Source organism: Phalacrocorax aristotelis, chromosome 19 (genome assembly GCF_949628215.1).
Source record: "Phalacrocorax aristotelis chromosome 19, bGulAri2.1, whole genome shotgun sequence".
Taxonomy (NCBI): Eukaryota; Metazoa; Chordata; class Aves; order Suliformes; family Phalacrocoracidae; genus Phalacrocorax; species Phalacrocorax aristotelis.
In genome coordinates, this window is record NC_134294.1 from 8,022,979 (window position 1) to 8,037,941 (window position 14,963).

General features: G+C 42.9%; 1 protein-coding gene across 5 annotated transcripts in view; it reads right to left on the bottom strand.

Moving 5' to 3' along the window:
• The window catches only part of MMEL1 (membrane metalloendopeptidase like 1), a 30,337-nt gene extending 22,250 nt beyond the window's left edge, over positions 1-8,087 (bottom strand). For 4 of the 5 annotated variants that reach the window (XM_075113935.1, XM_075113932.1, XM_075113937.1 and 1 more), the window contains exons 1-2: positions 7,894-8,070; positions 7,596-7,759 (exon numbers count right to left, since the gene is read on the bottom strand). In XM_075113935.1, coding sequence (XP_074970036.1) covers positions 7,596-7,759; positions 7,894-7,943 — 214 coding nt within the window. In that variant the 5' untranslated portion in view covers positions 7,944-8,070. Of the gene's footprint in view, positions 1-7,595; positions 7,760-7,893 lie in introns of all 5 variants that reach the window. The other variant, XM_075113933.1, reaches the window with a different exon arrangement.
• Between the last annotated feature and the right edge of the window lie 6,876 nt (positions 8,088-14,963).

The following is a 14,963-nucleotide window of genomic DNA, read 5'->3' on the forward strand; positions in this document are numbered from 1 at the left end:
GTTTAAATGGGGGCAAAAAGTCCATTGCTGGATTACTGATTTCACACTGTTTTGAGTCAAAGAGCAAATTTAAGAAATTATTTTTGCTTCTCTAAGGGGGTGGGGGGCAGGTAACAGGCTTGTGTTTGGTTGAAATTTCAGATGCGCCCTTCAAGGTCACTCCTTGCTGCTCAGCGCGGAGATTGTTCCCTCATCAGGAATGTCTGGGCTGATGAACTAGCGTACAAGGAAGGAGGCGATGGAGCTGTGTTCAAGTCTGCGTTCTGCCATTGAGACGAGCTGGCCTCAAAGACGAGTCCCTATCGGTGATCTCAATGCATGTCAGTACTCCAAGTCGCTGATCTGAGCAAGCGTAGTACAGAATGTGCTAAGAGCCAATGGGCATACGAGTATCAGCTGTCTTCATTGTGACATGAGACACCTCTAGCCAAATACGAATTTTGTTGCGTTAAGACCTTGGCTCAGTCCTGTCGATCCCTTTCCTCAGTAGCCTGAAAGAAATCAAACTTAGGAGTTCCGGGGACCTTTATGACGTGCTGGTTTCAGCCTGCAGAGGAGTAGCGATGAGTGATGTGACAAGGACTTTGTGAGGGAGCAAAGGCAGTGAAGCCTTAGTAGGAACGCTTTGCTGTGACTTCTAAAATAGAAGAAAATGATGGGTCTGTATGCTCATTCCAGCAGAAGCTGGAAAGTAGTATTCTTGGCTATTAATTTTCTATTTTTGGCCACTTTGTCCTGGTTTGTGAAATTCTTCCGGTGAAGAGTCACCACAAAAAGCCTACGCACTTCTCATGCGTCAGCGGTGAGCCGAAACTGGAGCAGCTCCGTTCTTACTGCACAGCGCTCTCACTGCGCGGTGCTCTACACGAAATATACTGCTGTGAGTCTGGTGGCACCGACCAGAGAGGTCTTGGTGTGGATTCAGAGCCATAGGTTCTGCTGCAGACTTACACTGAAGCGTTTGTACACGAACACATAACTTTTTTCGTGGAGTACTAAAGTGAACGTGTTTGTGGTGCTGGTCACGTCACTCTCGTGCGCTGCTCGCTATAGAATGGGAGCGGGAGGGATCGAAACCGCGCAGCCTGAGGAGTGGCCTTGGCCCCTGGGCACAAGAAAATCAATTTTGCTGGTTTAATTTCCTGTTTGTGAAACTGGACTAGGTTAGTATCTACTTACGTTAAATAGGGAATTACTTGGTTCCACACTGGAAAACAAAAACTTGTTACCCTTACTTTCCAACAGGGTTACCCATGTTTTTAAACTTTTTTTTGATCCTTATGCTAGAATGTTTGCAGAAAAGAGTTACTAAAAAAATTCCTTCCAATGAAAACAAGTGTTTTACATGAGAGCAAACAAGATTACAGTAATTCAGATAGAAATAAAACAGTAGGGAAGAAAAGAGGGCTTTGAAGTTCATCAGTGGAAGCGACATAAAAAGCCCCCACTGTGATTGGGAATGTAACGCTCAGGGTTCAGCCGAGTGCCGTCGTGCTGCGTGGGAGTAGATCTGCATTAGAATAACTGCATGCCTTATTATAGTTTACTGTGTAGCAATCTGAACATGGGATGCGCAAAAGATGTGTAACAATGTGAAGCTTCACATGGAGGAGTTTAGGGTTTTTTTGGTACCAGATGAAGCTAAGCCCAATCTTTGGAGTTTCTTAAAGTCTTTAAAAATTTAAACAAAAACAGACCAAAAAAAAACCCAGAACAACCAAAACACCCCTAAAAAGCCAGGGTATTTCCAAAGGAAAAAAAAAAATCCTTTTGGGGAAAAGAAACCAGTAGTTTAAAGGCACGTGGAAGGTCTCCATAAAGCAGACATCGCAATGGGCAAGGTGAGAAGAGATACAGCATACTTGTAGTACAGCTGTTTCTCTCATCATTTCCCAGGAACCAGGGAGGGCTCAAATGAAGCCTTTTTTTTTTTTTTTTTTTTTTAATCAAAGCTTCTCTCTTTAATATAACCTGACAATGTCTAACTTCAGTTTCTGGGACCCAACTGCTTTCAACAAGATTCTAACTCCCCACATTCAAAAAAGCCCTTATGATTGTGAAATTGTAATCGAGCCGTATAAGCAGGGAAGCCAAATCTGTTTTGAAACCTTGGTGCACACTCGGGGCTCTGAAACTCTGCCACAAAACCAGATAATTAGAAATGGCTGGTGAGGGGCTCTCAGCTTACTTCTGAAAGTGGCTCCTTTGTTTTTTCCATCAATTACCTCTTTTATGCCTCAATACCGTTCCTGACAAAGAACCAAGCCAACCTGACTCTGTGTGAGATATGACCAACATTGCCCTGGTTTACTTCACAATATATTTATTGGGCCTTTGCTCACTTGACTAAGGCTCTGTCTGCTGCACCTCTTGAACCTCAGATAACTACAAACAAATGTAAAACATACCTTCTAAAGTCTCAGCTAGACAACTCCATGCACTTCATTCTCTCAAACTACTTTGCTAAAAACAATGACCCCAGTTTTCAGTATAAATATAGGCATTTCTCTATATATTTTTCCTCCGTGGTTAACTCTTGCTGACAGATTGACCTATAATGACATAGAGACTTCTCCTTTGACATCCACAGACACAGACTGCTGCAAGTAGATACATGGAGGGACAACTCGGGTTGATGTTCTACAAAGCCTAAAAGGTGAAACAAAACAAATTTCTAGCAGGATTTAGATGCATGTGATGGGAAATTCCTGAATGTAAAATCATAAGTCGAACATGGGCTCATGTTTGATGATAACGCAAGATATGTAGATAGTGATTTGTAGCAGAGGAAAATCAGCACAGATTGAGCTCTGAATCCCATGTTCCCAAGCCTGCATAGAAGTAAATAGATCAGTGGAAGTGTTTGTGGGGAATCAATACTTGTTTCCTCCCCTCAAACCTTACCTCCCACTTCTCCCACAGCCAAGTTCATCTAGGATCTAGCTTCTTACAACATTTCTTCTCTTAAAATGAATCACTCCATTTTCCCACCTCTTTCTTCTGAGATATAACCTTCCTTGGATTTACACTTTAGAACTATCAGAGGGACGTCAAGAGAACAGAAATGGGCCAGAAAGATTTCTTCACTGGAACTACTTTGTGTAGTACTGAGTTCCTTCATGGCTTTCAAAATTCAGGACCTCTGTAGTACTACCCTTGCGTTTTACTTCATTAAGAGAGTCATACTCTTGCTCTGTTGATAGTCTTGTACGTAGAAAAGACCCACTGAACGCTCTGCAGGCTGAAGGCTTTCCTCACTTTGTCTGACAGAGCACCGTCAGAGAACTGATAAGGGAAGGTAAGCTTTAATGACCTTAGCTGTGGGACTGTTCCAGGTGGAAGAAAATGAGGGAACATAAGCACTCTAGACCCTGCTGCAGAGCTGGTCACCTGCAAAATGGCAGAGCTGCGACGTGCGTCAGAACTCCCTGGATTCACTGTAGAGAATTCTGTTGTCTTAATTTGACTTCACAAGAAGCCACCAAACAGTATTACATTTACGGGTCAGCAGCAGAGTATAAGAATAAATTCGGAGATCTGTAGAGCACTGTAGTCCTCTTCAGCACTTCATCTTTTGAAGGGCAATTTTTTTAAAATACAAGTTGCTTTTCACAGCCTTATTGAAGTTCCTTTTTAGACAAGAAAAGTGAATCAAATAATTCTGTACAGCCTCTGAAACATACAGTTTACGTTTACTGTTTTCCCCCTGCGTGTTTTGAGGACCACAGATGGCTGGGGATGGCACACAGTGGGACAATTAGATCCACAGTAGTCATCAGGCAGTCAAGCGTGAGCTTTACCTTTCAGCACCGTATCTATTTCTGACACACATCATCTGCAGAAGCGCTGTCAGCACTGCAAACTGCCTTTGTGGCTGTTTTAACTGTGAATTGTTTGCAAGAAATAATGTAATTGCCACATTTAGCTTCTCTTCCTCTGAGAGGGCTGTCTATCCCAGATGTCAGTGTCTTTGAATGGGCTCCATAACACAAGGGTTTGGTTTTTATTCCACCTTGCTTATGATTTTTTACTGAAGGCTTATCTATAAGCGTGGCTGGGACAGAATTTCATGTGAGAATCAGTAAACTGAGGATTTGCCCACTTTTGCAGCCCTGTATGGCCTGTCACGCTACATTCATGCTTTACACTCATGTAGCTCCCTCTGAGTAGACTCGAGAAGAGTCTTGCCACCCAAATGTCCCTTCATCATGACTTCTGTGTTAGCTGACACTTCTTTATAACCTCTACCTCCTTTGAATAGATGCCTCATCAACGATCATTCATGAAGTCAAACAATGACTAGGCATTGGTCCAGGAGACAGGCCAGATCTCGGCCACAACCTTCCCTTAGCGTGCCAGAGACCACTTTAGAACTGCCTCCAGTCAGCAGGTTCTTGCAAATCTATTATTCAAGTGCACGTTAATCGCATTCACAGCATAGGAAATGCAGGAGCACAATGTGACTTTTTGAAATCTACTCCCAGAACAAGGTGGTCTTAATCCAAGTGTGGTACTTCTCTTTGTTTGTAGCCTGCCTAAAAGGGTAGAGCATAGGTGCGTAAGCATGCCCTCCAGCTTTATATCAGCCTGTATAATAGATGTGAACAGTGACGACCTCTGGGGACACAGGCACACACGCACAATCTATCTGCGAATCTTACTTGTGAGAAACCCTGCAAACCTAGAAGCCAGAATAAAATATCAATTAAACTAATAACGTGACTTCTGAGCCGTCAAGACCAGCAATTAGGTGAGAATGGAAGCTGTTTGTAACTAAGTTGTCTGGAGAAGTCACTGACTGCGACTTGATGTGTCAGCTGCAGTAAGTGTTGAAATGTTCTTCAGACTGTAACCTTTCCAACAAGTGATGAGATCTGGAGTTTAGTAAATATTTGTAGAACATAGCTGAGAAAGAGCTGTGAAAAGGCTGCAAGATGTACGTGTGGGTGTGATGGAAAGATTGAGAGCATGGTGCGTTCCGATTCAGAACCAAATGACTTCAGTTCTGTCTGCTTCCTTTCCTATGATCACCCAAATATTACTCTGCTACTCTTCCTATATTTTCTTTTAGCTTATTTAGACAAGGTTTTGTGGGTATGAAAACTTCTTTGGATGTCAGAAATCCCCAAACTGCTTCTAGAACTATATAACTGCCTCGCTGTGAAAGCTTCAGTGTTTTTGTTGTCTGGGTATATAGATAAAAATCAGAGTCAGTATTAACATGTATTACAGGCATTATTGCCATAAACAGAGGCCTGTTTCATGCACCACAATGCTTTTCTGCAAGCTGTACACAAGCAGAACAAAAATATGCTCCCTGAACCACAAAGCATATGTATACCTTCGTATATAAAAAAGGAGAGAACATATGGGAGGATGGGTAATCCTTTTAATTTTCCATTAGCTGAACAGATTTATTTTTCAGAAGCCTGCCTGGGTAGTGTCATCCTGATAAAGGTCATACGAAGATGAAGTGGCAAATCTGAATCTGCTCTTAGTAAACAATCCAGCATCCCATACACGTTTCAGAATTAACATTTGAATGAAATTAGAAATAAAGGAATCCCAAGGCAAGGATAACATTATTGGTTCTATCACAAGAATGCTGCTCAGCTACATCTTTTTTCCCTGTTGCTGTGTAGGCTTTATACTTATGTAGCTTTGAGCAACGTGTGCTTTTCACTTGGTAAGTCTAAGAGAAACTTAAGCCTTTTGCCTGAGCGCTGGGTATCGGCCCAGATGTAACATCAAAACAGAACCAAGTGGAGTATTTGGGCAAAACTTTTCAAGCCAAAAAACGTTGCTGTTCGGCAGGAACCTTCACTGGTTGCACTGAGGAGCTCTTGCTTTCTCTGTGTTAGACCCAGGTAGTCCATATAGACACTCATCTAAAAGATAGTGTAGACTAAAGTTGCTGCTGCTCAGTTCCTACCTGTGAATTACCCAAAGCTCGTGGCTGTTGTAGGGTATGACTGCATCTTGGTGTCCTCTATTGCCATAGTTCAACTATGTACGCTTAAATGTAAACTGAGAGAGGGAGACGCTGGCTCTAGGTCAGTGCTGAACACAGTCCTTTAAGGCATGAGAAAACAGCCAGGAGGAGCTGCACGCTGTGCAGGATAAGCAGCGTATCAGCTCCGCAATCACCTCCCACAGGAACGTCTGAATCTGGGAAACATTTCCAATGAAAGTTTAATTGCTGATATGAGCCTGCAAAAATATTTAGATTTTGGAACTGCTTTCTCACAGATAAGCCTTTCATCCCAAAAGTGTGGTAGTTAGCACTTCCTTTACATGCACAGACTCTTCCCATGGATTTGGATGAGACACCAACACTTGGGCAAATATTATTAATACCTGAATTCTGATTTGCCTGAACCCAAGAAGCAAGATGTAGAGCAGATTTCTCAAATTCTTTATGCATGCAAGCAACAAAATTCTGCATTGATCAATATTTTGATGCCGAAACTCCTACCCTAGACCTTGCTCAGGAGAATTTTTTTTTCCTTCTGTCTCCTGAGCTAATAGAATAAATATAAGTACCTTTCTGGTAAGCGTTAAGAATACCAAGTACTCAGAGACTTCATCTGACACTGGGACAAATGCTGGTAACGTTCAATTGCCAGTAGCAAAAGGAGTAAACAATAAAAAGGCTTTAATTGTTACTCAGAATTGTGCAGTGTTGTACCTACAAGTGCTGAAGAAAGCAGTTCACTCTAGGCAGGGGATGCAGAGACAATGTAAGGAGAAAACAAAGCCTTGCTCCGGTTTTGCTATTCATACGTCTTAGTTGGATTCTCTAGTGTTTTAGCAAAGCTCTGAATCCAAGAGGCATTCATGGAAATGACAAACATGAGGCAGGTGCTGCTACCAACCATGCAGACTGCTTCACAGGATTTTTAAATAGGACTTTGCATTTGCTGCGCTAGTGGAAAAACTTAGTTTTGAGAGTAAGCGTGCTCTGCAGTTAACGTTTAGGCAAAGCACCTCGAAGTAATATGCCTTGGTGTCAGGTTCCCGGCACGACATTTCCATGAAAATCACTGAACCAAAGCTCACCTAGAGATCAAATTGCCTGATGAAATAGTAAAAAAGTCTCCCTTTCCTCAGCAGCACGCTGTCATCTTTTTCTTTCCTTTTTTTTTTTAAAAAAAAGCTTTCCCATTGTAACAAGCAATCTCCCCTTCAGATCTCCTAAGCAGCTGTTGCTTTCTAACTCCTCACAATAATGAATCTTGACTCAGACTTCTATAAAATAAGGAAATGTCGAGCTTTACACACAGACGCACGCTTTCCCCTCTAAAATACTGCAACATTTTTTTACCTTGTCAACACAATGTTGAATTCAGCAAAATGCATAGAATTAAAACCATAGACTCTTATGGTTTAAAACCATAGACTCTCACATAATTTAAAAATGAAATAAAATCCAACACAACCCTCTCTGTGCATGAGCTGGGAACAAGGCAGAGATGCCACGTCTCTCACAGAGGTGACCTCCCCGTCTCCCCGTATTTTTGTTTTCATTTAGCTCTGCAAAAAGATTTGTATGTTGTTTGCAGAGGGAAGAGCAGAATTATTCACAGGTTCCTTACCTCTGCTGCTGGCATACAGGATCACCAGGGCGACCACTGCACAAGTCATGAGGAGCAGCAAGACAGCCAGACCGATTGCCACAAAGCTCCAGGATTTCTTCCCAGATTTTGTTGATTTTTCCACAATATCCATTTGACTTTCTGATTTCCCCATTATTGTAACTCTAAATTGAGGAAGGGAGGGTAAAAAATAATTAACAGCACAGCTAAATCAATATAGGGATAAATGCATGACAAATCAGGGAGAAAAAACGAAGCAGAATAAAAGCAAAGATAAAGAAAACTTCCAAATTATTACATGTATCTGTCCATTTGATTGTCCACAGATTTGCCAACCTCATTCTCCATCTCCCGTGCCTAGCAGGTTGCCTGCGCCCAGGGTGTGCTGCGGGGGGCTGCTCTGGGCTACGCTACCCGAGGCTCCCAGTGGTGCAGTGTCAGAACTTCAGGAGCCTGCTTTGGGGAAGTATGGAACAGTCTCATGACCAGGTTGGGCAACTCCTTTCTCCCAAACAGGGAAGGAGGGGAAAAACTGCCTCTTTCCACTCCCCACTTTCAAAAGTGTCTTGCCGTCTCAAAGAATTTTCCTCTTTTCCCACTGTGGATGCGAGTAGGTCTGCAGGGCTCTGTTAACAGCAGTAGAATCCAAATGGAGATCCTTCCAGGTGTGAGCGCCTTTGAGCTGTGTCTGCTCTGTCCTTAGCACAGATGAAGGGTTTGGGAAGTAGAAGGCTCCTAGAACATGTGCCAGCTCCCAGGTCTGCAGGAGTCTGTGACCTCCAGCTTCGTGGTCTTCTCAGAGCCATGCTCAGACTTGGGAGCTCAGCCGTGTGCAGTTCCCAGCTCCAGGCAAAAGCTCCTGAGCAGCAGGGGGAGGAGGGGTTGCATCGCAGCAGCAGACAGGGCTGTGCACTCGGAGCTTGCAAGCAGCACAAGCTCTGCTCTGCTGCAGCTTCTCCTAAGTTTCCTCTAGCTTTCCTGAAATCCGCCGCCAGGTTGTTTGGCTGCTGTGCCTGCAGACGAAGCGTGAAGTCAAAGTGGTGCAAACCTATTGAAACCCTCTGGCTCTGAGAGTGCTGGCAGCTTTTGGGTGCAACATATGGGAACAGTTTCCTGTTTGAAAACACCGATTTATAGAGCGTTGCAGGCTATGCGCAGAAGTCTTTTATGCTACTGCTTGGAAATCTTTCTGGTAACAACTAAGAAAGGCAGTAAAACCAAGGGCAGGATAGGCATGTGATTTCCCTTGGGTTTTGTTTTATTCTTTTCCAGAACTGACTGTGGAATGAGGGAGAAGCAGGTTGGGTTGTGTCATCGTCCCTGTTTCCACCCCCCCCCCCACCCCGCCAGTCCCGGCTGGTTTATTGAGCTCGCTGCCAAAGTTCACGCTGTATAAATTTTAAAGTTGGTACCTCTCTCGACACGAGTGCTTCAGCAGCACTCCAAGCTTTGTGTGTATCCAGGAGGAAGTGCTGAGAGCAGAGCAGGGATTTCTTTGCGGCAGCCCTGTTTACTGGGAACGCACACGCAGAACGTTCCGACAGTGCGAACGCAGACCTGCTTCCGTGAATGGGGCAGGGAACAATGAATGCCGGTTTCTTCTGCCAGGAGCCTAAGCCTCCTTTTCTAGTCAGTGCTCTGCCTCAAAACCCCTATGAGAACTTGCCTTTTTATTCACAGTCATGTTATCTTAGGCTTCTGTCAAGTGTGAAGGCAGCTATTCTCATCCCCCCATCTGAAGAGGAGTATAAATACACAAAGATCTGACAGAAATCAAGGCACTTGCAGGTCCTGGGTGTCCATATGTGAAAACTAGCTACAGAAGGGAAGGTTGCTTACAAGGACAAACCTACATATCTAACGATGAGTTAAGTGATCTCTTATTTCTGTTTGCAGGAAGTTCTACATCTAACAAATGATTAGTTTCCTGTGAATCTTGCTTATTGCTGAACAGTTTTATTGTTGCCTGACAGCGTAGCTGGCTCTGAGGAAGGTCTACCTAGTTAAGGTCCATAATAGCGTGACAGACAAGCACCTCACGGGATTTAATGTAGTTATTCTTGTAACACGGCTATAAGATACCGAAGGGTGTTATTTTGCCTATTTCAGAGGTGGAGAATCCAGATGCCAAGAATCTACGGGCTTTGTTCCTCCTGCTCTCTGCGCATGCCTGTTGTAGTGTGACTAACGCGGTCCCCGAGGCCAGGAGTGCTCTGAGCGACTCAGGGTGCCTGCTACTCAGGGCGCAGGCCCTAGCCCCCCCAGGCAATCAAGAGACAGAGGACTTGCAAAGTCCTGAGTAACATCTGTCATAAATTATTTGAGCATGGCCCAAAGCAACTTAATTGAGGTCACACGTGAGCACCAAGAATGTAGCTCTCTCTTATGTCCCCTAGAAAATTCAAAGATTCCCTCAAAAAGCATTAATCTAATCATAAAGAAAACACTTTTTTTTCCTTAAATTTTGGGAGGAAGTGGGAACTATATCAAGAATCTTTTTCTGCATCTGTAATGGCGCCGCCTTCTTGTAGAGCCAAGGAAAAGATGCACCGTTTCCAATAGGAAGTACAAGGGACTTTGGGCGTAGCAATGGCATTGGCTTGCATTTTCTAAAGGTTATGTTAGGCCAATCTGAACATTAGACTGGAAGGTCACCAGTGACAAATATTTCGTATTTCTATTACTCTTTCAGTTTAGCTCTGAAGTAAACTGCTTGGTATTTGTAATGAAAACACTTTACGTGTGCCGCTTCTCAGGCGCGTATCAGTGACAAATGGTTTAGGTAGTGCTGAGGCTGTTTGGGTTAGAGAATGGCAGAAAAGGGAGAAAATGGATTAGTAAGCTTATCATGTTCCTTCAGGTCCTGCTTTAAATTATCTTTTTACCTGTTTTTCTACACTAAGTCAGCATCTGGGTGAGCAATAGCAGTGCACAGCCCAGAGCAGTCAACCAGAAGTTTGCAGCTGTCGCGATGAAGTAAAGCAAGTGCCTGACTACTAATATAATTTCCTATTGGGAAAAGTTGTTTTTATCCTCTTAAGATTAAAATTTAGACTGACTGGCAAACACAGCATATAATTTAAGTGTCTTAGGTATATGTACGCATTGCCTTTTCCAGGCAAGTATAACCAAGTCACTTGGAAGCCAATAGGATGTGCCCAACAGCGAGGCAGGGCCAGGACAGGCTCTGAATGCGATCAGAGCGGCCCGTAGGCTTAGGAGTAATTGTTGCAGCTAATGAACATCCCATCAGTGTGTGCTCTCAGACAATTAAATTATGCAGAATATACAGAAAGCAGATGGTGAAATCCCATGTGCTTGGACCTCAGGCAGCTGAAATTGGTGGTTGTTCTTAAGGTACTGGTGAAATAAACCACTGGCGCTTTTGCCGATGAAATACATCGGAAAAATTTGATGTGGACATTCCTGAGGAGAATCCTTTCGTACCTTTTAACCTGGAAGGAAATATTTTCTTTTCTTACTTGATGCATCTATTGGCAAGTTATCCCCGAAGGAGGGGCACGCAGAGCTATCACTAAGGCAGTCAAGGGAGCTGTAATCGCGTGAGAGTGCAGATTTGTGCCCCTAGTACAGACGTGCTGAGGCTGGGAAGACTTGAATATTTTGTAAAGGACTTTTATGGGGGGGAGAGGATCTTGTGACATGATACATTTCTAGTTCGTGCTGAAGTTTGTGAGGGGAGATGAGCTATAAAATACACCTTGATAGACACAGAGTAATACTAGACAGTATGATTTTAAGAATGATGCATCTTGTTTTTATCAGATGTTTCTCTTCATGATGGGAAATCCGGTAACAAGTATTTAAATTGTTGTGCTGTAAGAAAGGGGTTTTTTGGAAAAAAAAAAATAAAAAAAAGAGGTGCTTCTCTGCTGTATGAGGAGAAGCACCAGCAACTGCAAAGGACATATTTGCGGAATCATTAATTTTGATTGTCTTGAGCAACTTTGTGTGGTCACTGAAATAGAGCAATCTGTCATTTTGACAGTCCTTCGCTAGTGCAGTGAGGTCCCCGTTCTGTTCATGGCTTCTTAGGGGAAAGACGTATTTTGGTTTCTGGTACAGTCTCAGTATCACCTTGTAGCCTTTATGGCAAAGAAGAAGTGATGATGCAAAGTTGAAGTGCGTGTGGGGTTTTTTTTTGTGTTTGGTTTTTTTTTTGGTAAATCTCACATTCAAATAAATTATATCTTTTTTTATCTTCTGCAATGTATTTCAACCAGGTATTGCTACAAGAAGTTCAGTTCCTAATGCAGAAACTGAGGCACAGGAGTGTTGTGACTTGTCAAAGTTACAGTGGCAGTCATCGCCTGCAGTTTTCCTTTACTTCCATCTGCTGGTCCAGTTCACGATCCATTAGACCTTTATTTTACAAATTTTACATACCCTTATCTGACATATTTTACATACGCTTATTTTACAGTTTCTTCCAGGGGTTTTCAGTTATTGGAAGACGTGCTCTTTCCCCAAAGCAACATAGATGCAAAATATACGAAGCAATGAGGTATTTGCTGTTTGTGTTGGGCTACTTTGAAAGGATTTTTCCCTTTTTGCTTGCTTTGTAACTAAAGCAGGTTCTTCTGTTACTGGAATTTGGATTTGTAAGAGCCTGCAATGGCAGAGTTGCAGTTTAAAAAAGCCTCAAATCATAGATTTTCACACTTGGATCCTGGCGGGGTGGGGATTGGGTAGCCAATGTGGATAACTGCCTCCTTTTAGGGTGTTCTTACCATGAACTTTAGGACCCCTTGTATGACTATTTACTAAAGAGGAGCTTCCTCAGACATAAGGCGTCCCAAACCGCGCAGAACTATTACAGTTCCGTATAGAGAGAGGGAGCTGGTCTGGAGCTTTTATGCAATGCTTTTCTTCTTGGGAAAGTTTCTCAGTTCTGGGAGGAATGTATGGTCAGAGAGCTCCACCCTGAACAGCAAACAGGTGAGCCACTGCCTCACTTGCCTGGGAGACTGTACTGGATTCAGTGCCGTGAACATTTTTGCTTTCATGTTTCCCTTGGAGAATCAGGAATAACCATGGCTATACCTGGGCCACTGTGCTGGGAGAAGATAGTATTCAGGGATACTACTACCTTTGTCAGAGGTTTGGTTGCTATGCCTTAGTAACCTGCAATGTCAAACTGACCTTCAGCTCTTCATTGAGAAGGAACTGATTCTAAAAACTGTGAAGGGTTGTGCATTTTTTTTTCTCTGCATATGTTTGCTTTGCGATCGGTGATGTGTAGCTCAGAAACCCTGTGCTAGGATTATATGAGAACATATTACCTAATTTACTTCCCTGCCATCCTGAGGTCTGGCATGGTCTTTCCTCAGTGCTGACTATGACCTTCTCCCAACAACTCATTCACGTAGCCCTAAGACAATTTGTTGTGTCTAGTATTGATGTAACTGAGTGCGCTGGGTCATCGGAATAGGTTTTCCAATGGTGGCTGCTCTCTGTGTACTCCAAGAAAATCAGGGATTGCATGAACAGGGTAGTTATTTCGCAGCCAGTGCTCGGGTGTTCTCCCGCAGGTATTAAACAGGTACATCAAATGTAAAAACCTCAGTGTCCTAAGCAATCAAACCCAAACGGGACATGGCACTGACATCATCCTTAGTATGATGTGTCTTAAGTATTGTTGCCATGGAAACAAGGTAGCCTTCTCTATCTGTTACACTTTGTATCTCCTATTAACTGATCCATACCAAGATGCGAGAGAAAAACCACATACCTCTGGAGGCCAGGGCTTTGTACTTTGCCCTGAATGCTCTCTCAGTGCAAAAAGTCACATATAAATCTTGATTTTAGGCAGTCATCCAAAGCCTTCCAAGTGATGTGGGCATGCGACTTCTGTCAGGACATCACTTCCATACGAGGTGGTTAATGCAGCGGCTTTTGAAGGGCTCTGATGGGCTGGCCTTGGCAAGTACCTGCGGTGTGACATTCCACAAGAACTCAGGGCAACTCCTAGTGGAGGGTGATGTGGCTGTGGTGTAGAACTTTTCTATAAATTTATTCCCCTGGAACGGCTAAACCTTCTGTTCTGGGTATTGCAAGCACATCCAAGTGTGAAGAGCTGTTTCTGCTTTGATGCAGCAGCGCCATTGTCAAACCGGCATAATGCAGATGCAGCTTCCAAGGAAGGACTGGAAAGGACCCTGCACTTCATCATGCAATAATGTCTCTGAAAATTCAGCACAAATCTTGCAGAAAGGGCGTTGCTTTAGTACTGGTTGATCGTATGTTTTGACTCTGGCTTTAGAAATGAGAACTGATTAGCTGGAAAACTTCTCTTACTGCTTCATTCCCCAATTCTATAATGTATGCACATATACAAGCACCATACATAGATAGGGATTTTTGACTCACACATGCAAAAAGAAGGACACTGCAAAATCTAGCAAGAAAAAATTTTGCAACCTGTCTTAGATGGACAGTTTTCTTCCAACAGTAATTCAACAAGAATTGCTCTGTGGAAAAGATAGTTTTCCTCGTCTCTGATACCAACCGCAAAAGCAGCTTGTTTTGCAAAGTCACCCACAGGTGAGAACACAAAGACAGGCAGTTTACCAGTGAATTTCATACTTCTTTTTGTCCCACATGTCTGCTTTTTTCCATTCTGATTTCTTTATGAGTCCTTTCCTCTTTCAACAGAGGAAAACACAGCAATATGGAATACTGCGTTCTATTTAACTTATGAGAGTTTTAGGACTGGGTGACACTTCATTCTAGTGGGGGCACAACAAGGAATGAAAATGAATGTGCTAATAGCCAAAGCACATGCTTATGCTACCTTGTAGTGCAGCTTTGCGTTTCACTTTGATTCCATTGCTTTGGATTCTGCTACTGATGGATAACAAATATTCCTCACTCAGAACAGATGGGGCAGTTAAGAGTGGATTTTTTTAAACATGTGAACTCTTCATTTTTTTTTTTCCTTTCAGTCAGTTTTATTCACCATGTACAACCCAGCAAGTGTATCTATCCCCATATCACGGTAGAACAGCAATACCAGATCTGAAACCACTTGCATGTGAAATATTCCACATTTCTTCTTTAGTGCAGATTACAGATTACCACCTCCTCTGCGTCTATGTGTGTGCGTGTGTGTGAGGAAGGCAGGGGTATGGGGAGTAGCTTCAAAACTCTTCAAAGTGACTGCTTAAAAACTCTTTTGTTGTTTACCTCTGTCTTTAGCACAATAAAAAACCACTAGTCTGGAAAGATAGCTAATCTCTGTTGTGATCGGGGTTTCAATGTTCAAGTTACACACATACAAAGATATATTTCTTCTGTATATATGAGTTAATCTAAATAGGAAAACTCCCCTGAACCAAGATTTATAAT